The sequence below is a fragment of the Eumetopias jubatus genome, unplaced genomic scaffold (assembly GCF_037043125.1).
Source record: "Eumetopias jubatus isolate StellerSeaLion01/CBP00866 unplaced genomic scaffold, mEumJub1_p1.0 scaffold_1, whole genome shotgun sequence".
Classification (NCBI taxonomy): Eukaryota; Metazoa; Chordata; class Mammalia; order Carnivora; family Otariidae; genus Eumetopias; species Eumetopias jubatus.
The window spans coordinates 141448222-141474949 of record NW_028274807.1 but is presented as its reverse complement, the minus strand read 5'-3'; the positions used below and the strand labels follow the sequence as shown (position 1 = coordinate 141474949).

Genomic DNA, 26728 nt, shown 5'->3' with positions numbered 1-26728 from the left:
TTTTAAGACTGTTAAAAGGCATCACAAATTTCTTGTTTCAGATTTGTAAATGTTTTCCATGGTATCTCAGCAACTGCACTTCTACTCTTTACAGCTAAATATGTAGTTAAATATGTTCCAATATGTTGAGTAGAAAATAAGTAAATTATTCAATAATTTCTAGAACAGTGTGTTTATTACATTTCAGTTTCCTGCTCTATAATAAGTCTTCTAAATTCCTTGGCTTTTTGTCTAACATGTTATACTTCAGTATTATTTTGTATTGAATCACTACACAATTAACAGTTGACCCTTGAACACCACAGGTTCGAAATGCACAGACCATTTACACACAGATTTTCTACGGTACAGTATTGTATATGTATATTCTCTTCCTTATGATTTTAACATTTCCTTTTCTCTAGCTTACTTTATTGTAAGAATACCGTATATAATACATATAACATACAAAATATGTGTTAATTGTTTATGTTTTTATTATGGCTTTCAGTTGACAATAGGTTATTAGTAGTTAAGTTTTAGGGGAGTCAAATGTTATACATGGGTTTTTGACTGCAGCAGTCAGTGCTCCAACCCTGTGTTGTTCAAGGGTCAACTGTATATTTGTAGTTTGTTGAGTCTAGCAGCACATTCAAAAGTCATGCCAAATGCAAGATAGTTAGTTTCCTTACCTTTGCCCAACAAAAAGCCCTGTATTCCTCCAAACCACTGTAGCCCAAGACACTTCTACAAATTCCTAACACACTCCAAGACACATAGGGAAGTGTCTCTCAAATTATCTGTGTTAAAGGATCAGTTTTTCCCCCAGTATGCCCAAGATCTATACTTCATTACAATTAAAAATGTTACTAGGAAAAAAGTGGAATAGAAAATAAATACAAAATATAAGTTCCATTTTATCATTACACTCAACAGACAAAAATGACTCTGTTGAATTACTATACAAGTTTCTAAATGGTTCCTGTCAGTTTTTGCTCTTAGCTCATTGCAGACCAATAATAAATAGTTCACAGACTAGCTCTGGTCCACGGATCACACTTTAAATAGCACTGTCCTAGAGACAGTAGTACCATAGTCATTGAGAATCACTGGTAAAAATAAAGCAATATATAGAAATGTTAGTTATTATCTTTATCTTTTTTGATTCTAAATATCCTTTAGCAGAGAATAAAATAAACAATTCCACCCACATTAACAATCGTGCACTAGCTCACACGTTCTGTCTAAATGGTCAGACATACACACAAGTACTCTTTCCTTTCAAGAGACAACCTTGTCTTCTATGATATGGAATTCCTCTCTGCAAGGGTGCAACAACATTATTTAGCCAGTGAAAAGTACAGATTACTTTTACAAGTCAAAAAGCAAAAGGGTAAAACAAAATCAGATTTTAAAAGGACTCATGATAAAAATAAATAAATAATACAAAAATAAAAGAATTCATGATATATACATACTCAGAATACAAAAATGATGCTTACCTTGTTGCCTGTCCATCTGTAGGTTTGTGACCGACATTTTTTCTGTTCTGCCAGGTCACACTCAACCTTCCCTGGGCCCACCCTGCACCAACCCCACCATTCAACACAGGAAATACTAGAGGGATAGGCTCTCCTTTCAATCACAATCCTTTTTCTTATGACATCAATATATTATTTGTCTAAAAGAATTTGATTTAAGCATTGGGTCTTTCTCTTTTTAAGTACTGTCCTGTTAAGAATACTGTCATTTGAGGAGAATGTCAAAGTTCATCCTATCCCAATCATAGTTTTTTTTTTTTTTAATTTATTATTTGAGAGCAAGAATGAGAGAGAGAGAGTACATGAGAGGGGAGAGGGTCAGAGGGAGAAGGAGGCTCCTCGCCAAGCAGGGAGCCTGATGTGGGACTCGATCCCGGGACTCCGGGATCATGACCTGAGCCGAAGGCAGTCGCTTAACCAACTGAGCCACCCAGGCGCTCCAATCATAGTTTTGACAATAAGTAGTTAAACATCTCCCTGCATACAATACACAGAATGATGTGTTAAATTTTTTAAATTCTTTTAAAATGCTATTGACTTTACAAATTTTATTTAAAAAATTCTAGGTTTAGGTTGATATAAATGGCTGATCTTATTCTCAACTTCAAGGTAAAGTCCATATTAAGCTGTGGTTTTTAGTTGTTTAAATTTTCCATGAGATTGCACACATTCCAATAACATGGTACACAAAAAATATTTTAGTATATGAGAGTTTGTACGTGAAATACAATGTAAATAAAAGCAATTGCTAACTTGTTAACTTTAAATTTTTCTACTGTTCTAATTTCTAATAATTCTATAACACTGATATAAGTAGTCATAAATATTACATTTCTAGTGTCAACCTAAGAAAGGAAACATATACTCAACCAACATTTAGAAGAAAAAACTCATTATATGTCATTTTGCTTTTAAATATTAATTCAATTTTCTTTTAAAAATAGCTTTAATCAAATGGAATTTGAAGTCTGCATATTTTATATAATGAAACATGATCTTACCCTTTTCTTGGCTACCACAGCAACTTTGCCATCTGCCTTGGATTTATCTGTAAGATAATAAAGTATGGTTGTTTCAAAAAAATGCCTACACTCCTGTTTAAATAAGTGCAATGTTATACAATTAAAATTTTCTACTTTTCTCATACTGTAGTATGGGTTTTTAATGGTTCTTTTGATCAAAATGCTAACAAACTCAACTTCCCAGAGTAGAACAAAATAATCCAAAAGTAATAGCATTAGGGATTCATATACTTATTTGACAAACCTCCTCCCTTAAATCTAATTAGTTAGATGTTCTCGAGTTAGAATCTAGTGTATCTTATTCTAGGTTCCGGTCAGCTTATGTACTCTCAAGTATATGGGATCTGCACTTGATCTTAGCCAAAAGGCCGAGAAGCGATCAAGTATATGGGATCTGGAATGAAATCCCAGTGATCTCTACTTGAACATCCACTCCATGCCAGACATGGGATAAAGACTTTACATAGACAATATCTTATTTAAACTTCATGATAATCTTGCAAAGTATGTAGTCCATCACCATTTCACAGCCAAGAAAGTTGAGGCTAAGTACCATGCCTGAGGCCATGCAGTGGGACCAGACCCAGTTGACGGCAAGTCTCTAATCTTTATGTCTGCTGCCTCCATGTGGGATCCCTATGTAACACTCAACAAAAAAGGACTACAACCAAAGAGAATACAGAAAATTATTTTAAGATTTTATTTTGATATATGCAAACCTGTGTGTGAATTAGTAAAAATTATTGGCAATAACAATTAATAATTGGATTTTTATGGGTTCAATGTTGAATCCCAACTACATGAATTGTACATAAATATTTACTCATACATTTGTTTTATTAACCTTAATATTATGGTAATGAAAAACGAATAGAGCTATGGACATTAGTATTAAGGTTTTAGGATTATATTTAACATTAAGAACACATAGAAATTAAATTTATCAATATAGGACTATAATTCACAATGAACATGTAAAACTAACAAAAAGAATAAATATCCATGAATATAAGAGTAAATAAATGCTTGCTATCTAAAAGCAAACTTTGCAGTAAGAAACAAATTATTGGCATAAAACACAGAAATCCAGAGAAGATTATTATATTTATACCTATAATTAGCTGGCCACATGTAAACTGCCCTCTTTCCTATGTTTAGCTGTGTGCTTGGAATAATCCCTTCTTCTGGAATACCCTTTTTCTCCCCACTGATGAATTTACAAGACCATTCACCATCACAGATGATTCCTCCGCCTAGGAGAAATAACCATCTCTGTTGCAAAACCACAGCATCCCAGGACACAGAACTTTCTTCCTTGTATTATGGTTACTTCTATATATGTCTAAGCACTCTGCAAAACTAGAATGTGCCTTAAAGACAGGGACCATGTTTTATATAAAGTAGGTGCTCAATATTTTTTTATAATTAAAAATGTACATGTATTTTATTCAAAATCTTATATGGATCTGAAATATACATTTTACTTGAACAAACTAATATAATTTATTGATTAAAATACATATAATGTTTACATGATATAAGTTACTATACTAGACAGTGTAAGGTATAAAACACTGTATATGTTCTCAGGTCTTTAGTTTCTTTATTGATAAACCAGGAGTAATTAATTATTATCTTATTGGTATATTATGAGATTCAAATAATAGAATTTACATAAAGTTCCTAAAACAATGTCTGGTAGCTAATAGATTATCAACAATGTTCTCTTTCATTTTAGCTAATAAAGACATTCTAGGGGTGCATGTATGTGTATGTGTTTGCGTGTGAGAGAGAGAGACAGAGAGAGCTAATCTATGGAATACTAGCAAAAATAGTTTAGTGATGACATATTTTACTACTGTATCATCTTGTTAAGTGATTCTATCATTCTCCCATTTAAATAATTTGTTTTAGTCTTTTTAACATAGTTGGAAATAAGTTGATAAGTAATGATAAAAGAGCAAAGATTATTGAAATTCCACAATTATTTCAAATTTATAAAAGGGCCCTGATGATAATTATAAGATAGAATAAATTCTGTTGTAGCTAAAATTTTTTTCTTTTCTCTTTTGAAAATCACTAATAACGATAAAAGCCATGATGAAATATCAACCTGTACCCATAGTTAAAACTGCACAAAAAGGAAACTCAAAAACTAAAACTAGATCCAATGGACCCTGATCATATACTGAGAGTTAATAAAAAAAGAATACAAATTCTCCTCAACATATACATCATTCTTATGTAAAATTTCCAGTAGGGAGACAACTGTGAACAGAAATAGCCAAACTGCTGTTCAAGGAACATTTTATGTTGAAAAGTTGCACAACCTGGTACAACATAGAAGTGTTTTGGGGAGTATCAACAACCACTCTGATTTTCAAAGGGATTTGCCAAAGGGAGAAAGTCTGATGTAATGCTGAGAAACATTACAATCATTAGGAATTTTTCTATTAATAACAGTAAGTCCATGTTCAACTTCAGCAACATTAAACACTTTCTAAGAGCTGAATTTTCCCTAGTGAGAGAAGTTTAATTTCCTCCCTTCAGAAATCTCTGCATGTAGGGACCCTCACACAGAGTGAAAGCAGTTAACAGGAAATGTAGATCTGGATAATTAAAAGGGTCTTTACTCCACTTCTGAGCTATAGCCACATCATAGTTTTAAAGTGCAAAAGAGGGGCTCCTGGGTGGCTCAGTCGTTAAGCGTCTGATCTTCGGCTCAGGTCATGATCCTAGGGTCCTGGGATCGAGCCCCGCATCGGGCTCCCTGCTCTGCAGGAAGCCTGCTTCTCCCTCTCCCACTCCCCTTGCTTGTGTTCCCTCTCTCACTGTGTCTCTCTCTGTCAAATAAATAAATAAAATCTTAAAAAAAAAATAAAGTGCAAAAGAGGAGTGGCAGGTAGAAAATGACAATGTTCCAAGCCAATAGAGGTGGTTATGCCTCATGACTCATAACAGATGTTAAAAATTTTTTATTTATAAGGATATTAGAGAGGAGTACAAATATTAACATAAATCAATGGCTTCTTTTTTTAAAAAAATATATTTTTTAAGATTTTATTTATTTATTTGACAGAAAGAGACACAGCGAGAGAGGGAACACAAGCAGGGGGAGTGGGAGAGGGAGAAGTAGGCCTCCCGCTGAGCCGGGAGCCTGACGCGGGGCTCGATCCCAGGACCCTGGGATCATGACCCGAGCCAAAGGCAGATGCCCAACGACTGAGCCACCCAGGTGCCCCTAAAAAAATATATTTTTAAAGCCCGTCCATTCATGGCCTCAGAAAATCTGTCAGTCTACGCTTCTTTAAAAATGACAGCTGAAAGAAAGCATTTTCTTAAAAAGGTAGAGGATAGGTCCAGTTTCCTATCTGGCATGTAAAGAGCTTAGAAGTCACATTCCATCCTCACAACAAGTAAAAAGCTGAACAAATAGAAAATCAATAACTCTTCTTAGATCCCTTAGAGAAGTGAGGTCAAAGGGCAAACCACTGCCCCCAAATTTGGAGAGACAGGTGAATACAAAGAATCACAACTTAATGGAGCAGAAACCTCCACAGGAACTAGCGCTGGGGTAGGAACACCTGAACTGTAATTGATGAACTGCTGGAGCCTCAATGTGAACAAGCTGAGAGAGAGAAATTCTAGGGGGGACCCAGTCATGCAGGAGGGAAGCACACTTTTGTGAGTTTACCTACAGGAGCTCTATCAGGTTCTCATGGTGAAGACTGGAGAAAAATACCTTTGTGCTTCCTCAGTGGGGAAAAAAAAAGTAACCATTTTGAAATATGCCAGGGCATTCGGTTCTTAGCAGTTTGCCCTCAAGATAAACTATTTTACCAGAGCCTCACCTATTGTGGTTTTTCAGAACCTAACCAATTAGTGGGAAGGGAACAAATCTAGCCTGCTGGAGTCTTCCATGTGGGGGGAAGGGAAATATCCAATTCTAGCTCCCCTTTAGCCATCATGTACCATGTGAGGGGGTGAAAAGAATGAGAAGCACTTGTGCGGCTCAAAGCCCAGGACTGAGACCTATGCATAGAGCTATAGACTGCCCTCTCCAGCCCCACATGCCTTACCACTACACTACTAAAGGCTTATTTACCACAGTTTCTTTTACCTGGTACATCATGTTTGCCTTTCCACAAAAGATTACAAGGCATACTAAAAGGCAAAAACAATTTGAAGTGACAGAGTAAGTATCAGAAACAGACCTATATATGTCAGAGATGTTGGAATGATCAGACTGTGAATTTATTTTTTCTTGGTGTTTTGCATTTTCTTTCTTTTTTTTAAAATTTTATTATGTTATGTTAGTCACCATACAATACATCATTAGTTTTTGATGTGGTGATCCACAATCCATTGTTTTCATATAAACAGTGCTCCATGTGCTCCATGCAGTACGTGCCCTCCTTAATACCCATCACCAGGCTAAGCAATCCTCCCACCCCCCTCCCCTCTAAAACCCTGTTTGTTTCTCGGAGTCCATAGTCTCTCATGGTTCATCTCTCCCTCCAATTCCCCCCCTTCATTTTTCCCTTCCTTCTCCTAATGTCCTCCATGCTATTCCGTATGTTCCACAAATAAGTGAAACCATATGATAATTGACTTTCTCTGCTTGACTTATTTCACTTAGCATCATCTCCTCCAGTCCCATCCATGTTGATGTAACAGTTGGGTATTCATCCTTTCTGATGGCTGAGTAATATTCCATCATATATATGGACCAAGACCAATGGACTTCTTTATCCATTCATCTGTTGAAGGGCATCTCGGCTCTTTCTACAGTTTGGCTATTGCGAACATTGCTGCTATGAACATTGGGGTTCATATGGCCCTTCTTTTCACTACATCTGTGTCTTTGTGGGTACAGCCACTTTGGAAAACAGTGTGGAGGTTCCTCAAAAATTTAAAAATAGAACTACCCTATGACCCAGACTGTGAATTTAAAACAACTATGTTGAATATACTAAGGCTCTAGTGTTAAAAGTAGGCAACATTCAGGAACAAATGGGTACTGGAAGCAGAGAGATGGAAATTCTTTTTTTTTTTTTTTAAGATTTTATTTATTTATTTGAGAGAGAGAGAGAGCTTGAGCACAAGTGGGGGGGGGAGCAGAGGTGGAAAGAGAGGGAGAAGCAGACTCCCCATTGAACAGGGAGCCCGATGAAGGGCTCTATTTCAGGACCCTGAGACCATGACCCAAGCCAAATGCAGATGCTTAACTGAGCCACCCAGGTGCCCCAGAGAGGTAGAAATTCTAAGAAATAATAATAAAAAAAGAAATGCTGGAGATTAAAAATGCTGTAACAGAAATGAAAAATACCTTTGATAGTTTCATCAGTAGACTGGACACAGCTGAGGAAAGAATCTGTGTGCTTGATGATATATTAATAGAAACTTCTAAAACTGAAAAGCAAAGAGAAAAAAGACTGGAAAAAAAGGAACAGAATATTCAAGATCTATGGGAAATCCACAAAAGTATAATTTATGTGTAATGGGAATACAAGGAGAGAAAGAAAGGAACAGGAGAGATATTTGAAGCAATAATGACTGAGACATTCCCCCAAATGAATGTCAGATACCAAATCAAGATCCAGGAAGCCCAGAGAACAATAAGCAGGATAAAAGCTAAGACAGAAAATCAAAGATAAAGAAAAATTGTTGAAAGAAGCCTAGTGGTAGGGGGTGCCTTATCAATAAAGGAGCAAAGACAAGAATTTCATTCAATTCCGCTCAGAAACCATGCAAGCAAGAGGAGAGTGGAGTGAAATAATTAGTGGTAAGAGAAAAAACACCAAATTACAATTCTGTACACTGTGAAATTATCCTTCAAAAATTAAGGGATATATACTTGAGAGAATTGGAGAAAGTGATTTGTTACTAGTAGACTTACCTTGCAAGAAATGTTAAAAGAGAAGGAAAATGATGTAGAGCAGAAACTTGGATCAACATAAAGAAAGGAAGAGTATCAGAGAATGGCTAAGTGAAGGTAAAATATAAACTTTAAATTGTCTTATTCTTTAACTGAAAACAATTTGTTCAAAATAATAATAGCAACAATATGTTCAATTTAGGAAAACCATTTTCCTAAAACTTTTTTTCCCTAAAAAGAATTAAAAAGAAAGCATAACCGATATGCTGAGAGGAAATAAAATCATATAAAATACTCAATTAAAACCAAAAAGGTGGAGAAAAAAACCCACAAAAAGGTGAGGTGCCTAGGTGGCTCAGTTGGTTAAGTATCTGACTCTTGATTTTGCCTCAGGTCATGATCCCTGGGTTGTGATATCAGGCTCCATGTTTAAGATTCTCTCTTTCCCTCTCCCTCTGCCTCTCCACCCCTGTCTCTCTCCCTCTCTGAACAAACAAACAAAAACACAAAAGGCAGAAAAAGTGAAAGAAAAAGGAACAAAGAAAAAGGAAAACAAATAGAAAACAGTAACACATATGATAGCTATTAATCCAACTCTATCAATAACCACTTTAAATTTCAATGGTCTAAATATACCAATTAAAAAACAAAGACTGTCAGAGTGGAGTAATTATATGCTGTCTAAAAAAAAAAAAACTCAGTTTAAAATATAAAGACACATAGGGGCACCTGGGTGGCTCAGATGGTTGGGTGTCTGCCTTTGGCTCAGGTCATGATCCTAGGGTCCTGGGATCAAGCCCCACATCGGGCTCCTGGCTCAGCGGGGAGCTTGCTTCTCCCTCTCCGTCTCCCCCTGCTCATGCTCTCTCTCTCTCTGTATCTCTGTGTCTCAAATGAATAAATAAAATCTTAAAAAATATATATATATATAAAGACATACAGAGGTTAAAAGTAAAAAGATACAGAAAGATATACCATGTTAAGACCAATCAAAATAAAGTTATTTTAATAGGAGTAGCTACATTACTTTTTTTTCACATAAAGAATCATTTTAATAGGTGTGTTAAATATGAGGTTATTGTCAAATATTAAGTTACATCTTACTAAGATATACAATTTTTGAATTTTCTGCTTTGTCATTTGATTTCTTAATGAACAGACCAACAAGAATCTTTGTACTAGGAGTAGCTACGTTAATTTCAGACAGAGCTGGCTTCAGAGGAAGGAAAGTTATCAGGGATAAAGAGGAGCATTACCTAATAACAAAGTCATCATTACCCCAGGAAAGACATAATGATTATTAATACAACTGTGTCTAACAACACAGTGTCAAGGCATGTAACACAAAAATTGATAGAACTCAAGGAGAAATAGATGAACTCACTATTATAATTGGAAACTTCAGCAGAAATGAACAGGTCCAGCAAGCAGAAAACCACTAATGACATGCAGTAGTTCCCCTGTATCTGTGGGAGATATGTTCCGAGACCCCCCAGTGGATGCCTGAGACCATGGATAGTAATAAACCCCTATATGTACTGTTTTTCCTATATATACATAGTTATGATAAAGTTTAATTTACAAATTAGGCAGAGTAAGAGATTAACAACAATAAAAACAACAGTAACTAATGAAAAGAACAATTATAACAATATACTATAACAAAAGTTATGTGAATGTGGTCCCTTACTCTCTCAAAATATCTTATTGTACTATACTCATCCTTCTTGTTAAGATGTGAGATAAAATGCCTACATGATAAGATAAAGTGAGGCGAATGACACGGGCATTGTGACATAGAATTAGACTACTACTGACCTTCTGACAATACATCAAAGGAGGATCATCTGCTTCCAGACCATGGCTGACCACAAATAACTGAAGCCATGGAAAGTGAAAGTGCAGATAAGAGGAAACTACTGTAGTTGAACTCAACACCATCAATCAACTGAATATAATCTACATCTATAGACTACTTCATCCAGCAAAAGCAGAATACACATTCTTCTCATGCTCACTTGGAACATTCACCAAGATAGACTATGTTCTGGGCCATAAAATATACCCTAACTCATTTTTAAAAATAGATATCATATAATAGTCTGCTCTCAGACCACAGAATTAAACTAGAATTGAAAAACTGAGATAACTAGAAAACCCCCAAATACTTGGAGATTAAACAACGCATTCCTAAATAACATATAGGTCAAAGAAGAAATCTTAAGAGAAATGTTAAAATATTTTGAACTAAATGAAAATGAAAATACAATTTATCAAAATTTGTAAGACACAGTGAAAGCAGTACTCAGAGGGGAATTTATAAATGCAAATATTATGAAAGAACAAAGACCTAAAATCAATAAGATAAGTTTCCATCTTAGGAAACTAGAAAAGGAAAAGCAAGTTAAATATGAAGTAAACAAAAGAAATAAAAATTAGAGCAGAAATCATTAAAATCAAAAACAGGAAATCAATAGAGGAAATAAAACCAAAAACTATTTCTTTAAAAAGATCAATAAAATCAAGAAGACTCTAGCCAGTCTAAGGAAAAAAGAGAGAAAACTATCAAAAATGAAAGAGAGGGCATCATTACAGATCCCAAGATATTAAAAGGATAATAAGAAATGCTGTGAGGGCGCCTGGGTGGCTCAGTTGGTTAAGCGACTGCCTTCGGCTCAGGTCATGATCCTGGAGTCCAGGGATCGAGTCCCGCATCAGGCTCCCTGCTCAGCAGGGAGTCTGCTTCTCCCTCTGATCCTCTTCCCTCTCGTGCTCTCTATCTCTCATTCTCTCTCAAATAAATAAATAAAATCTTAAAAAAAAAAAAAAAGAAATGCTGTGAATAACTATGCTCACAAATCTGATACCCCAGATGAAATGGACCAATTCCTTAAAAGACACAATCTGCCAAAAGTCACACAAGAATAAACAATCTGTATCTTTTTATAAAATTGAATCAATATAATAATCTTCCAAAACAGAAAGCATGAAGCCCAGATAGGTTCATTGGTGATTTCTATCAAACATTTAAGGAACAAACTATACCAGTCCTCTATAAACTCTTCCAGAAGATAGAAGCAGAGGGAATACTTCCTAATTCACTCACCAAAGCCAGTATACCAAAACCACATAAAGACAGTACAAGAAAACTACAGACTGATTTCTCTCATGAACATAGATGCAAAAATCCTCAATAAAATATTACAAATTAAATCCAACAATGTATAAAAAGAATTACATACCATAAATAAGTGAGGTTTATCTGAGGTATACAAGACTGATTCAATATTCAAAATCAATTAATGTAATCTGTGACATCAACAGGTTAAAAAAGTCACATGATCAGATCAATAGATGCACATAAAGCACTTGACAAAATCCAACACCCATCCATGATAAAAACTCTCAACAAACTAGGAATAGAGGGAAATATCCTCAATTTGATAAGGAGAATCTATAAAAATCCTACTGCTAACATCATACTTAATGGTGAGAAACTCAAAGCTTTCCCACTAAGATTAGGAATAAGTCAAAGATGTTCCCACCTCACCACTCTTTTCAATATTGTACTGAAACTCCTAGCTAATGCAATAAGAAAAAAAAAAAAAGGAAATAAAAGGTATAGATTGAGAAGAAATAAAACTGTGATGACATGATTATCTATGTAGAAAATCCAAAAAAGAATAAAAAAAAAAACCTCCTGGAACAAATAAGTGATTATAGCAAGGTTGCAGGGCACAAGGTTAACACACAAAAGTCAATCACTTTCCTATTTACCAGCAATGAAAAAGTAGAATTTGAAATTAAAGACACATTACCATTTACACTAGTACCCCCAAAGTGAAATACTTCAGCAAAATTTAACAAAATATGGACAAGATTATATGAAGAAAACTACACAACTCTGATGAACAAAATCAAAGACCTAAACAAATCCGAGTATTTTCCATATTTATGGATGGGAAGATTCAGTACTGTCAAGATGGCAGTTCTTCTCCACTTGATCTATAGATTCAGTGCAATCTCAGTGAAAATCCCAACAAGTTGTTTTGTGGATATCAACAAACTCAATCTAAAGTTCTTATGAAGAGACAAAGATGCAGAATAGCCAACCCAATATTGAAGGACAAAGTCAGAGGACTTGGCCCCACCTGACTTTAATACTTACTCTAAAACTACAACAATCATGGCAGTGTAATATTGGGAAAAGAATAAAAAAAAAAAAAAAACAGATCAATGCCAAAGGACACAGACTCATTTCTAAATATATAATTTTGTTTTAATATCTACTTGATTTAGATGTTGAGCTGGAATTAATCTGACTTAACCACTATACCAAACAGAATAGAGAGCTCAGAAACAGACCCAATATAGTCAACTGATACTTTACGAAAGAACAAAGACAATATAATAGAGAAAAAATGGTTTTTCAACAAATGGTGTTAAACAAATAGATATCTACATGTCAAAAAAATGGATCTAGATATAGACCTTGCACGTTTCACAAAAATTAACTCAAAATCACAAATCTAAATGAAAAATGTAAAACTATAAAACTTGTAGAGGGTAACATAGGAGAAAATGTAGATGACCTAGGGTATGCAGATGACATTAGATATAGCATCAAAGGCAAGATCCACGAAAGAAATAATAAGCTGGATTTCATCAAAATTAAAATTTCCACTCTGCAAAGAATACTATCAAGTGAATGAGAAGATAATCCAGTGTGGGAAAAAGTATTTACAAAACAAATGACAAAGGACTGTTATCTGAAATATACAAAGAACTCTTTTTTTTTCAGGTTTTATTTAAATTCTAGTTAGTTAACATACAGTGCAATATTGACTTCAGGAGTAGAATTCAGTGATTCATCATTTACATACAACACCCAGTGCTCATCATAACAAGTGCCCTCCTTAATCCCCATCACCCATCTGCCCATCCCCCACCCACCTCCCTCCATCAATCCTCAGTTTGTTCTCTATCGTTAAAAGTCTCTTATGGTTTGTTTCCCTCCCTCTCTCTTTTCTCCCCCTCCCATATATTCATCTGTTTTGTTTCTTAAATGCCACATATGATTGAGATCATATGATATTTGTCTTTCTCTGACTGACTTATTTTGCTTCGCATAACATAACTCTAGTTCCATCCACATCGCTGCAAATAACAAGATTTCATTCTTTTTGATGGCTGAGTAATATTCCCTTGTAGATATACACCACATCTTCTTTAGCCATTCATTAGTAGATGGACATTTAGGCTCTTTCCATAGTTTGGCTATTGTTGATAATGCTGCTATAAAGATACAAAGAACTCTTTAACACTCACAATAAGAAAATAAACAATTGAATTAAAAAGCAGGCAGTGCACAGACACCTCTCCAAAGAAGATTTATAGATGGCAAATAAGCATATGAAAGGATGTTCATCATCATATTTCATCAGAGAACTGCAAATGAAAACATCAATGAGGTACCACTGCAGACCTAATAGAATATCACATTTCATCAGAGAACTGCAAATGAAAACATCAATGAGGTACCACTGCAGACCTAATAGAATGGCCAAAATCCAGAATACTGACAACACCAAATGTTGGCAAGTATGTGGAGCAATAGGAACTGTCATTCATTTCTGGTGGGAATGAAAAAATGATGCAGCTGCTTTGGAAGATAGTTTGGCAGTTTCTCATAAAACTAAATATACCCTTACCATATGAAATGGGTATTTTTTACATATCATTTACTGATCCTGCAGATTTCAACAATGAAAAGAGCTGCATCAAACATAATAGTGTGCCAATTTCTGTAGGGTAGGAAGAGTTCAGGCCAAGAAATTATTAGTCTTTATTTGTGGGTTGGAAGAAGACATTTTGGGTTAAAGAAATCCTCAAAGTTGCTGGGATGAAATAAGTTGTTTGCCTCTAAGCTACTCACCTTTTGTAAAATATCTGAATAATGTCTAATTACCTCTCAAAGTTACTTTTGAACACAGTAAGAAGCTGAATATGTACTAGAATTCACCATGGAAGCTAAGGGATTACAGTGCCTATTTTGGTGATAGTAAAGAGTGAGTATGAAGTGAGTGAGCCTATTATGGCAAAGACTGAATTCCTGTAAGTGTCTTTGTGCCCCTCCATTCTGGCTCCTTTGGGGACAAGAATCTCTTTAGGCAGAGACTCTATAATCAGACTGAATTACATCAAATTCTGCATGCAAAAGTCAGCAGGCTTTCAACAAGAAAATGGTCTACTGCAAAACCAATGAGAATAACCCCCCTCCATAGTCTCTGGACAAGCAAGAATGCCAAAGGACACAGACATAAATACACAGCACATACAACAATGACAGAGACATAGTTCCACATTTATTGAAAGAGTGTGTCTACTGCTAATGTGAAATGGCTATAATATAACTTTAAAAAATAACTGACTATATTATTTCAAGACATTAATATTAAAAAACCTAAAAAAAAACCCGAAATATTTCAAAGTTTATTTTGGTTACACAAGAAAAATGTATACTCCATGAAAAGAATAAAATCGTATTTGTGACAATACAGTGAGTTCAACCTTTACTGATAATAAACAGAGACATTATATTTTCAGCACAAGGAATAAAATCACATTTATGGAAATAAATGTCTCTTTTCCCAGTCTCAGAGTAAACCAGAGTAATGTGCTTGTCGTTCTTTTCCACTCTTTTAAAATCTACTTATTTCCTTTAAAATCTAAACTTAGGTAGCTGGGTTAATATTTAAATTTTTCTCAAATAAAATATTTTCACATCTAGGTTTTAAAAATATATATATATTATATTCCAAGAAGAAAAAAATGTCACTCTTAAAATTCAGTCAGCACTAAAAGGCCAGATCCTCTCATAATCTATTTTGAAATTTAAGATGATCACTTTAGAAATTAAGATGATAATTATTATTATCACTAAGAACGTATTTAAGTTTATTGAAAATCATTATTTTAAAGATTTTATTTATTTATTTGACACAGAGAGAGAACAAGTAGGGGGAGCAGCAGAGACAGAGGGAGAAGCAGGCTTCCCACCGAGCAGGGAGCCCAACGCAGGGCTCGATCCCAGGACCTTGGGATCATGACCTGAGCCAAAGGCAGACACTTAACGACTGAGCCACCCAGACACACCGAAAATCATTATTTTTATGTGACAATCATATTCAGAATTAAAAATGTGTCCTTCCTACTATAATCCCTATGATGAATTCATTTAAAAAGCTATCTATAAACCATAATATTTATGATTCAAGAGCACTTTCTTTGAAAATGACCTGAAATCTTACCCTATTTTTTCACCTCATGAAAAAAGTTGAAGATTGTTTTTAATCTCTGCCTTGAATTTCTTTAAAAATAAAACATTTTGAAAAATACTTTGTTCTGAAAGAATGCAGCATATGCAAGTGAAAGTTTCACCCCAGAAATATATTATAAGGCCACAGCTTCTAATTTTGAAATATATACTTTGAAATACACAAGAGAACTTAAATAGATAGTCTAAAGGTAAAGAAGATGATAGAAGCATTTAAATAGAATGTATGTTTAGTCACTGAAAACAGTTTCAAATACATACTATTAATCCATATAAAAATTTTTTTCAGGGGACAACGATATATTCTTATGAAGAGAGAGAGATTTTTTTAAATGTGCAAATGTATTTTGGAAAGCATGCATCTGAATAAATCCTCATTTTGGGGTGGTAAAGAATAATAAAGCTCATATACCCTGTTTGGATAGGCGGCACATTTCCAGTCTTTGCTCATGAGAATATCCATAGAGGAGGTAGGCTTCTTGTAGTGCACTTTTATACCATTTCTTTTTTTTCTTACATTTTTCTGGCTAAAGAAACACAGAAAAATAATAAGACTCATTTCTAAATATATAATTTTGTTTTAATATCTACTTGATTTAGATGTTGAGCTGGAATTAATCTGACTTAACCATTATACCATATATTAGACTTTGGTATATGATTATTATTTTATTATTTTAGAGTATACCAAAGTTGGGGAAATCTTGTACATTATAAGTCAAAGGGTCAGATTCTTGATTCATTTAGATAATATTTTAATATGATTCATCTCACACTTTAAAACTTACAAAAAGGCCACCAAAGTAACAAGTCAGTATTAATATATCTTGTTAGAATAATTTGATTCTCTTTTAAGAGCAATGATAGTGAAGTGGTATAAATTGAAAAGCCAAGTTTCTTATTGTACGAAAATTAATTCTATTCACATCCAGTTTTGGTGTTATGACAGGCAGGTCACATATTCATACAAGTTCCTTAAACTTTTGCCCCAATTTCTTCATCTGTAAAATGTGGATAACAGTATATAGATCATAAAGTTTCATGAGTATTAAACAAAATAATAGTTTTCTGGCATAGTATGCACTCAAATGTTATTCTACTTGAATTCAGTACTTTTTCTACATATAAATTAATTTAAAAAATATTTTGAAAAGAAAAACAAGAGTAAAAGAATCTCTATGTTAAAAATGACAACTGGCTCCATAATTTTTCCAATGTTATTTTAGAACTTGCCTAAAAAGTTTTTTTTTTTTTTTAAGATTTTATTTTTAAGTAATCTCTATACCCAACCTGGCTGGGGCTTAAATTTACAATCCCAAGATCAAGGGCTGCATGCTCTGACTGAATGAACGAGGCACCCAGAATTTGCCTAAAAAGTTTTTTTATAATGCTTTTAAATGTTACAGTTTATAAAATGCATACCACCGTTTTTTTTCCTGGAAACTTTACCATCAAAAAGAATACAGGTTTTTATTCTATAATCCCACATTTACCACTTGCATATAATGATCATATCTTTATCTCAGATGTAGAATTCACTCTTTATATAGAAATGTAAATCTATGTAACATCTATATTCAGTTCATTCAGAGAATGAAACTGTCTATATATTTATTTTTTTATTTTTATTTTTAAAGATTTTATTTATTTGACAGAGAGAGACACAGTGAGAGAGGGAACACAAGCAGGGGGAGTGGGAGAGGGAGAAGCAGGCTTCCCGCGGAGCAGGGAGCCCAATGAGGGGCTCGATCCCAGGATCCTGGGATCATGACCTGAGCCGAAGGCAGACACTTAACGACTGAGCCACCCAGGTGCCCGAAACTGTCTATATATTTAAAGCTCTTTTCAAATTCATTATTCTTGGAATCCCCAAATTAATATAAGCTATCTGTTCCCATTACACTTAATATTTTCTTTTAATCATTTACTACATTCTGACTTGTATTATAGTTATTTGTATTCATAACTGCCCCCACCCCACCATAAAATGAAAGGTCCTGAAGATAGAGGCAATAAATAGTATTTCATCTTTGTGTCCTCCACAGTACCCATTTGCCTAATCTCATTGTATATCATGTAAGCATTCAGAAAGTGGTTGTTAAATTGCATGTTGTTCTGGACACTGATTTATTTGATATAAAAGCAGTCAAACAATACATTCAAACAAAAATCTATTTTTTTAAAAAAAATCTACTTTTGTGCACAGAGTATTTAAATTTTATTCATTAATTTCATAGAAAAAGGATGAAAAGATAGATAGATACAATTCAAAAAACATTAGAAACTATAAGAATATCTAAGCTAGCATCTGCAGATTTAAGATAATTCCTACCACTCAAATGTTATAATGATGCTAAATAAGAAATTAGTGAAAAATAGCCTAGAAGCCGATATGGCACTAAACAACTGAAGTTAAGGAAGTTTCTTCAGAAAAACCAATACTGTAGACAGCTAAAGTAAACTTTGGTGAGTTTGGAGAACTAAAACACTTTAAAAAAAAAAAAATCTGTGTCTGAGATTCTTTGAGAATTTATCAGTAAGTATGTGCCATCTAGTGGTAATACAATTAAACATCTTCAAAGAAAAAAAGACTTTATAAAGAATTTTGAATTCTGGAGTTAGGCTCAGCTATGCATTGTATTTTTCAACTAAAGAAATGATAGGTGCACATCCTAAAGTGTAGACTGTGCCTCCCTACCCATCTCTGGTATTGTTTCTCCCACAGGTACCCATTATTACCAGTTTCTTTTATAGTCTTTCAGAGATACCATATGCATCTACAAACATTTATATCATTTATATAAATACAGCACATTTTACAGACTGTTTGAATAGTTATATATACTTTTGAGTTTTTCAATTTGTCTTACAGATTGCTTCATTTATTGATTGATTCAACATATTCTTAAACCCTTGGGATCTATCATTGAAGAAAACAGATAAAGCTTACATTCATTCTCTGCAGTGTAACAGACAATTGATAATAAGCATAACAAATCAATAAAGCCTAGAGTATGTTATAAGAGGTTATAAGTTCTATGTAATAAAGAAAAGTTAAGGCTATAAAGTAGTCCGGGTAACTCTCATGAAAAGGTGACATTTGAACAAAGACCTGAAAGAGGCCAGGGAGTCAGCCACATAGCTATCCCAAGAAAGAGTACTCCAAGCAGAGAAAAAAATACTCTAAGATGGGAGAATACAAGTGTATTTAAGAAGCTTCGAAGAAGCCAAGCTGGCTGAGGCTGAATGAAGAAGGCAAGTAATAGGGAATGAGGTCACAAAATTAACAGGGGCCAGATCATGGAGGTCCTATCAGGCCACAGTAGGGAATTTGTCTTTTATTCTGAGTAAAATGGGAGCCATTCCACAGGTCTGAGCAAGAATTACATTTGATTTGATTCAATGTTTTAAAACAATCATTGATTGTTTTGACCAGAATAGACTAAACAGGGGCATGCAGATATAAAACAACTAGCTACTGCAATAATCTAGGCAAGAAATTATGGTGGTGTCGACCAGGATAGTGGCAGCCACTGTGGTAAAAAGTGGTAGGATTCTGGACATAATATGAAGGTAGAGCAAAAGGAATTTTTGCCCAACTGAAAACTGGTTGTGAGAGAAAGAAAGGATGACTCTTAAGGCTTTTGGACTGAGCTAGTAGAAGGATAAAATTTGCTGTCTATAGAGAAGAAGGCTGTCAAGGAAGTGAGACTTGTGGGGGAAGATCAAGAGTGTAGATATGTTGAGTATGAGATGTCTACTGCGACATCCAAGTGGAGATAACAAGGAGGACTGTGGTAAGGGAATCCAGAAGAGAGAATGGAACTGCAGATAAAATTTAGGAATCATCCACACACATGGTATTTAAAGCCAAGAAATTGGATGAGATAACTAAAGGAATGAGGAAATAGATGTACGTATATCCACACATGTGCTATATATGTACCATTATTTATTTGATAAATGCTCTAATAATGAACATTTAGGTTATTTTTAATACTATGCAATTTGAAACAATGCTGTAATAAAAAAATTTGTCCATATGTCTCTTTGCCCATGTGAAAGTGTGCTGAGGAATAAATTCCTAGATGTTGAATTTCAAGGTTTGAAGTATGTATATTTTAAATTTTGGAAGTTATTGTGAATTCACTCTTGAATGAGGTGGTCACAATTTACAATGCCATAAACAGTATGTTTCCTCACATCCTGGAAAACACTTCTGTTACCAAACTTTTAGATCTTTGTCAATATTTTAAGGGAAATATGGTATTTCTTTTTTATTATCATTTTCATTTCTTAAATTTAGTAATTATGAGAAATTTTTAATATTTTTCCAGCTTTGAGATACAATTGACATATAACTATGTAAATTTAAGAGCACAATATAATGATTGGATACATGCCATTACCAAAATAGGGTTAGTTACTACTTCCATAAACTCATATAACTTTTGTGCACGTGTATGTAGTGAGAACATTTAAGATCTACTTTTTTTGCAAGTCTATAATACAGTATTATTATCTTTAGTCTCCATGCTGTACATTAGATCCTGGAACTCATTCATCAATTTTTCACATTTTTAAAACCATTTTCTTTTCTACAGAATGATTGATTGTTCAAGTCCTGTGTTCATATTATATTGGTCTTTTTCTCACTGGTTTATAAGAGAATTTTATAAATTAAAAAAGTAATACTTTGCTACATGTATTGCAAATATCTTCTCTTGTTGACAGTTTATCTTTTAGATATTTGTATTGTCATTTTTGTTTATTTAAATCTTTCATCCTTCTAGCACTAATTTGGATATGAGGTATGAGGTATAGCTTCTACTTTATTTTTTTCCCAAGTAGCTAGTTATTTGTACCCATAGAATTTATTAAATAATACAACTTTAATTATTTGAATATAACCTTTACCACTAACTATATTTCCAAGTACTCTGGAGTCTGTTTTTGGAGTTTATATTGTTCTCTTTATCTGCTGAATCACTATTAGTACCGACCTGCTTTAACTACTGGAGCTTTATTGTAATTTTATATTTTATAGGTCTAACTCCCTCTTCTATATTTAATTTTCCTGTACATTTTAGCACTCATGTTAAGTCCTTTTTAAAAATTGAGATCGCTTTAAAATTAATTTAGGGAGAATTGACATTGTTCCACATTAAATTTTCTAAACCAAGAAGAGGACTGTATCTTTCTATTTACTTAGGTTTTATTTTCTGCCTCTTAGTAGCCAAGTTTTATTCATATAGCTCTTACACATGCTTCTTAAGCTTATTCCAGTGTATTATGTATGTTTTGTTGCTATTATAAATGGGAACTTTTATCCCTTCATATTTTCACACTGGTTACCTCTCTATAGTAATTTTATAACTGCCACATAACTGAATTTTCTTATTGTTTATAATAGTTTTTTGATTTGAGTTCCATGGTTTTTCCAGGTAAACAATCATCTACAAATAAAGGTAACTTTGCTCTTTTTCTTTCCTGTATGTGTACTTTTGCTTCTTTCTCTGGCTAACTGCATTAGCAGTTCTACCAGGACAATTACATAATACTAGTAATCTTATATACTTTTAAAAACCCAAATTTCCTACCTGAACAACCAGTGTCTTCTCTAATTAAAATAAAACTTTCAGTTGAATGAGTTCGTGTACTTTCCAAGACATGCTAAAGTGATTCACAGTTACTTAAATAGAAATCTTCTGCAGAAGCTACCAAAAAAATGTTTATTTGTAATCATCTTCATAAACTAAGCTGTTTAAGACATTATCATAATGTTTCAACTGGAATATGCCAAGGAAAGGCATATACTAATTACTAGGGCAAAGTTTGTGAAGGATGAATGAACATCATGCTTGAATGAATTATAGTAATAACATTGTGATTAGGTTCAATTTAAAATACTATTGTATTTAATGAGATAAATGTTCAACTTGAAGGTTTACATTTTGGACAAAATTCAGCAAAGGAAACAATGCTGTCTTGAATAAACCCAAACTAAGGCAAAAACTATCATTCCCCCCGCCTTTTTAGGAAATAAATTTTTTTTTTTAACAAAAATTATCTCTTAAAGGCATGAAAACATTTTCATTGACCATTTCGGCCAAAAGTCAAGTAAGATAATTAACTTTAGATTTAACAGGAAATTGTTCAAAACCAAATGGTATTGAAAATAAAATTTAAAATTCAATCAGAAAATAACTGCCATTCAAACTCACTCTATCAACTGGAATCTGGAGGTTTCTTAACCCTTGACTGAAACGTACTGCAGCTCTTGTGAATTTCCTGGTAACTCTCAGATAATAAAATGTCCCAGAGTTATTGAGTCCCCTGAAATTCAAAAACTAAAATGTCTACTTGCATGTTAAGAGATAAATTCTAAACTCCATTTTAAGTTAGAGCTACTGTCCTCCACAAGCTAGGAGCATACTTCACGCTCAAGTGGTCCTCCTTTTCCTCTATGTGCTTCTCTTTCTCTCCCCACATCTTCAGGGTTCTCTGGGATTGAAAAGATTAGGTGTGGAGAACGGAAAAGAAATTGTAAAAAAATGTTTTTGGCTGCTACCACAACAATTTGGGGTTGGTGCTTTCTCGTTTTAAAGTGTTTTTTATTATGGGGTGCCTTGTGGGTTTTTGGAGAATGTTTTCTACCAATTAGGAACAGCTCCCTTTGACAGAGGAGGTCTTTCTTTCAGCTGATCGCTTTCAATCTCCCACCCCATTACCAATTTTCTGCATTGTTCTGCCTAGATTGCAAAGGAGCAGAAAGCCATCTTGGGTGGGGACCCTTCTAAAATGACCCCTGATTCTTTTTCCCAGGTTGCCTACATCATTGCTCCCCCAAACCATGGGAATGCTGGCCATTCTCAGTGCCTTTAGCTCTTTTCACTCCCGCCAGACCTGATAACCAGATAACTCTTGCTCTGTAAGGTTCTTCAGAGGAAAGCTGGATGCCAGTATGCTATGTTGCTCAAGCTTCAGAGTACAATATCAAGCTCTCAAAAAATCCCTCATACAGGAAAATCAACAACTTTCCTTTTCCCAAGATGGAGAGTGAGGAGGTGTAGGGAAAATACCACAGAATATCATTATTTCCTCCAAAGAAATTTCTGTATGTTCAACCTCAAACATTTTATATCCTTGCATAAATTGGGCTAAGGGCTGCCAAGTCAGTTTTGGCCCCTCCTTTGCAACATTTAAGTATTTTTGTCTTCATTTTTTACAGTCTTAAAGACATGTCTTTCACTAAAACCTGGGTATATCTAATAATGTTAGAACTTTCAAATTATCTCCCACCCCAAAACAAAACAAAACACAGACAAGTTTTCAAATATACTTAAGAAGAAAATTTTAAAGGCAGCTCTTTAGCAAACTTTCAAGGTGCTACAAGCTTATAAAGTCAAGGATAAAGATCAATGATTTCACATGAAATCATAGAAAGGACTGGACATCTTCAAATTCCAGTAAATTCTATGATCCCAAGAAGGAAGACCATGCCTTTCATTGTGCTTATAATACTCTGGCAACTTGAGTTTTCTCAATCAGTTTATTGTATTTGGGGTGGAGGGGGAAATAAGTAATCATCATAGAAAGAGAAAAATAAGTAATCATCATAGAAAGAGAAGGAAGACACACAGACTAAAAATTTGTGTGAATTTATGAATGTAAATAAGATGATTCTTGATAGATGTGTTCTTGGTAGATGAATAAGCATGTAAATATTTGGAGTAAAGATGAGGTTTGAGACTACTAACAGATGGTTAGACAGGGAAGATAGTACCCTCTATCTGAGAAAATTCCTAGCTGTGTCCAAAACTGAAAAGTTTGTAAACTACTGTCCTATATGATCTTGTTTCAACTGAGTATTATTGGCTGACTGCAAAAGACTTAATATCATTTTTACATTTCCCAGGCTTTGAGGAAGAAACGGAATGCCCCTTTTATTGAATAACATTTGTGCTATCACCACATACTAACATGGAGTGACAAAGTCAAGGAAAATAATATATGTGTGTTGGTCCACCCAGTAAGGCCAGAGGAACGAAATCTGCAATCCATCAGAAATTCATATCTTTTGTTGCTTTGTATTTTAAGATTGCTTCTCTGCCTCAGAGTTTCTCCACCTCAGAGTTAATCAGATAACAATAACCTAGAGTTGTAGCAGGATAAATCTTATGCCTCAAACTTGAATGTGTAAGCAGTGTCCCATTACTGATTTCTGCTAAATAAAATACAGTGTAACAGCCCGCATCCAACAAGGATAAGAAATTTGATCTCAGTCATTTGAGGGCCCACCCCTTACTTTCCCTAGGTTCATATAAATTGGAAAGAAATTAACGATGGCCAAAGAGTGAAGACAGATCATTACTCTACAACCCAGAATGGTTACATGAATAGCAACATCTCTGTTCTAGTCCCTTGAAGTCAGGTGGTCTAAAGCTTCATGGCCAGGCCGTCTAAAGCTTCATGGCCACGTCTAGACAAAAGAAGTTTTTTGGGAGTTCGGAACTTATTGGCATGAGTTCAACCTCCCTGGGTGCACCACACCGTGCTATTCTTCTCTGAGGAACTGCCACTTGTCGGGGCACTGACAGACTTTTGTCCTCTTCCAAGTCTGAAAGGAACTCTTCCCTGCTCAGCTGCTCAGCACTCCTGCCTGTCCCTCTCTGACTTCTCTGTCCCCAGTCTACCCTTCCTACCCTCGAGGAACTCAGGTCGGGATGACAGGCAAGCTCTGCTTTTGATTTCCACAACAGAAAACTCCCCTGACACATGGGAACGTAAGGGGCCTGACTACTTTTTGGAATAAATGAAAGGGGAAAATACAATCAAAACAAGAAATATTATCAACCAACCACTGGTGTTTGGTTGGCTGGGGACAAGAATTTCCTAGTGAAGGGACTTTGAATATTAGAATAGGCAAGTGGTAGTCTTTCCTCCTCTCCTCTTGGCACCTTACTCCCTTACTCCCCCCCACCTATCGCTTTTCCTTAATTTCCCCCCACAGTACTCCTTGACAACTAACATACCTTATCTTTTTATTATTATTTGTTTGTTTACTATGGGTCTTAACCTACTAATTTAAGTCTCATGAGGGCATTTGAATTTTGTCTGTTTTGTTCACATGTGAGCCTAGAAGAGTCGTAAATAATAGAAGCTCAGTAAATATTTATAATTATAAATAAATATCTTTTTGTTCAGGGTGGCATTGGTAAAATCCAGTCAGAAAATTGGAGATGAAAATGAAAGCTCCTATATTTTAATCCTGAATTATGTGATTAACCCTAGAAGAGTAAAAGAAAAATATATAAAGATGAGGACTATTGGGCATTATGATAATGGTGATATTACTTCTAAGATGACACAGAACTTCAGTTTTTGTATAGAAATCAGATCTGTAAAATATTTCACGGGCCACTGATTTATTCCATGATATTAGTAAGTATATTTTTCCTTAGGAAAAAAAAAAGCGTGTCTAACTTCAAGTACTTTAAATACTATGTAAAAAATAATACCTAATTTTAAAACTAAAGTAATTCAATCAAGTGCTTTTTAATGTGACCTATTTGGGGGATGGTAGAGTCTCACTACAGTCCTGTAGGTACAATGGTAGCATCTACAATCCGAAATTATCATTTTGGTTACATCAATATTAAAGTTAACTGCAAAATAAGTACTTATAATTTAGAAAATTTATCTTTTAGACACAATGTTGAGCATATATTAAAGATCTGAAAAACCAGAATCATAGGTACTTAGCCTGCTTTACTGAGCTTCATAAATTCATTGAAATGACTTCAAATATTGACCATTACTTTAAGTTATTTCTTACATAATATGCCTTTAGAAACATGGGGATATAATTCATAGATTTCATAATCTAAAAATATATAAAATAATTTTCCTTTGAAATGCATCTCTACTGAATGTTTGAGGATCAACACTACTGCCTATTCTAAGGTACTCTGCCTGGTGATTTATGTTAATTGCTGCTATTTATACATTCAGACTTGCAGTGTAGCTCACTGACTCTAACCATGCATTGCCCTGATGCATCGTTCTATTTACTATCACAGCAAAGCTACTGTTCTTCTCCCCTGTTGGGCAGACTGTTTTCACTTAAAGCAATTCAGTAGAAAGTTAATCACAAGGATATCTTGTCTTCCTTAAATTGGATTTCTGCAACAGCAACCAGTAATCTGGACAGTAAGAACATTCCCGTTCCTTTGATGCTCACTAGAAGATAGTCACATCACACCCATGCGCATCCACACTTCTTGGCTTCCTCTCCTCCCATCTCTCAACTTTAACATATGTTCATATAATCTTCATATAGTCAATTCTGGGTTTTTAGACAGTTTACTCCAATTACTGGACACCTGAAGGAAATATTGCTTTCAAAATCTTATTAACTTATTGTTTACTCTAAGTTTCCTATGGACATAAGTAGGAATTTTGCTTACTCTAATGCAGCAGGATTTTAAGATCAAAATAACTTATGTCTACTCCCCACACTACTGGAAAGTGTGAACTAGCTAAGTTGACAAAAAAAAAAAAGTTCTAGTTCTGTTTAGTCTGATCCTTTACAAGGATCGGAGAGATTATGTATTATACCCAAGAGATAATACTGAGAATGCAATGAGTACTAGGGGAGAAATTAGAAAGAAAGAATAAGGAAATTTGAGGGTCCAATTACAGTGTGATTCCATTACTTGGCTTGAAATATTGGGAATTACCAAAACAGGAACTGAGTATTCCTTCCAAAGCTGGGGGTAGAGGGCAGAGGAGGAAGCCAGGCAGTTTAAAATAGTCCCAATGGAATATCAGAAAAATCACAGGATACCAGATGAACTTTTTATTAACTTAGACTTTAACATATATTTTACTAAGTAATTTGAATATCTAAGCTCTTTTCCTATTAGGATAGACAACTGCTACATGCTGTGGTGGTGGTTGTTTTTTAAAG

At 34.4% G+C, this 26728-nt stretch overlaps 1 protein-coding gene across 1 annotated transcript in view; it reads right to left on the bottom strand.

Moving 5' to 3' along the window:
* ZCWPW2 (zinc finger CW-type and PWWP domain containing 2) overlaps nt 1–26728 on the bottom strand; it is a 93363-nt gene that overhangs the window by 29770 nt on the left and 36865 nt on the right. The window contains exons 3-4 of the mRNA XM_028107165.1: nt 16169–16283; nt 2522–2568 (exon numbers count right to left, since the gene is read on the bottom strand). Coding sequence (XP_027962966.1) covers nt 2522–2568; nt 16169–16283 — 162 coding nt within the window. The remainder of the gene's footprint in view (nt 1–2521; nt 2569–16168; nt 16284–26728) is intronic.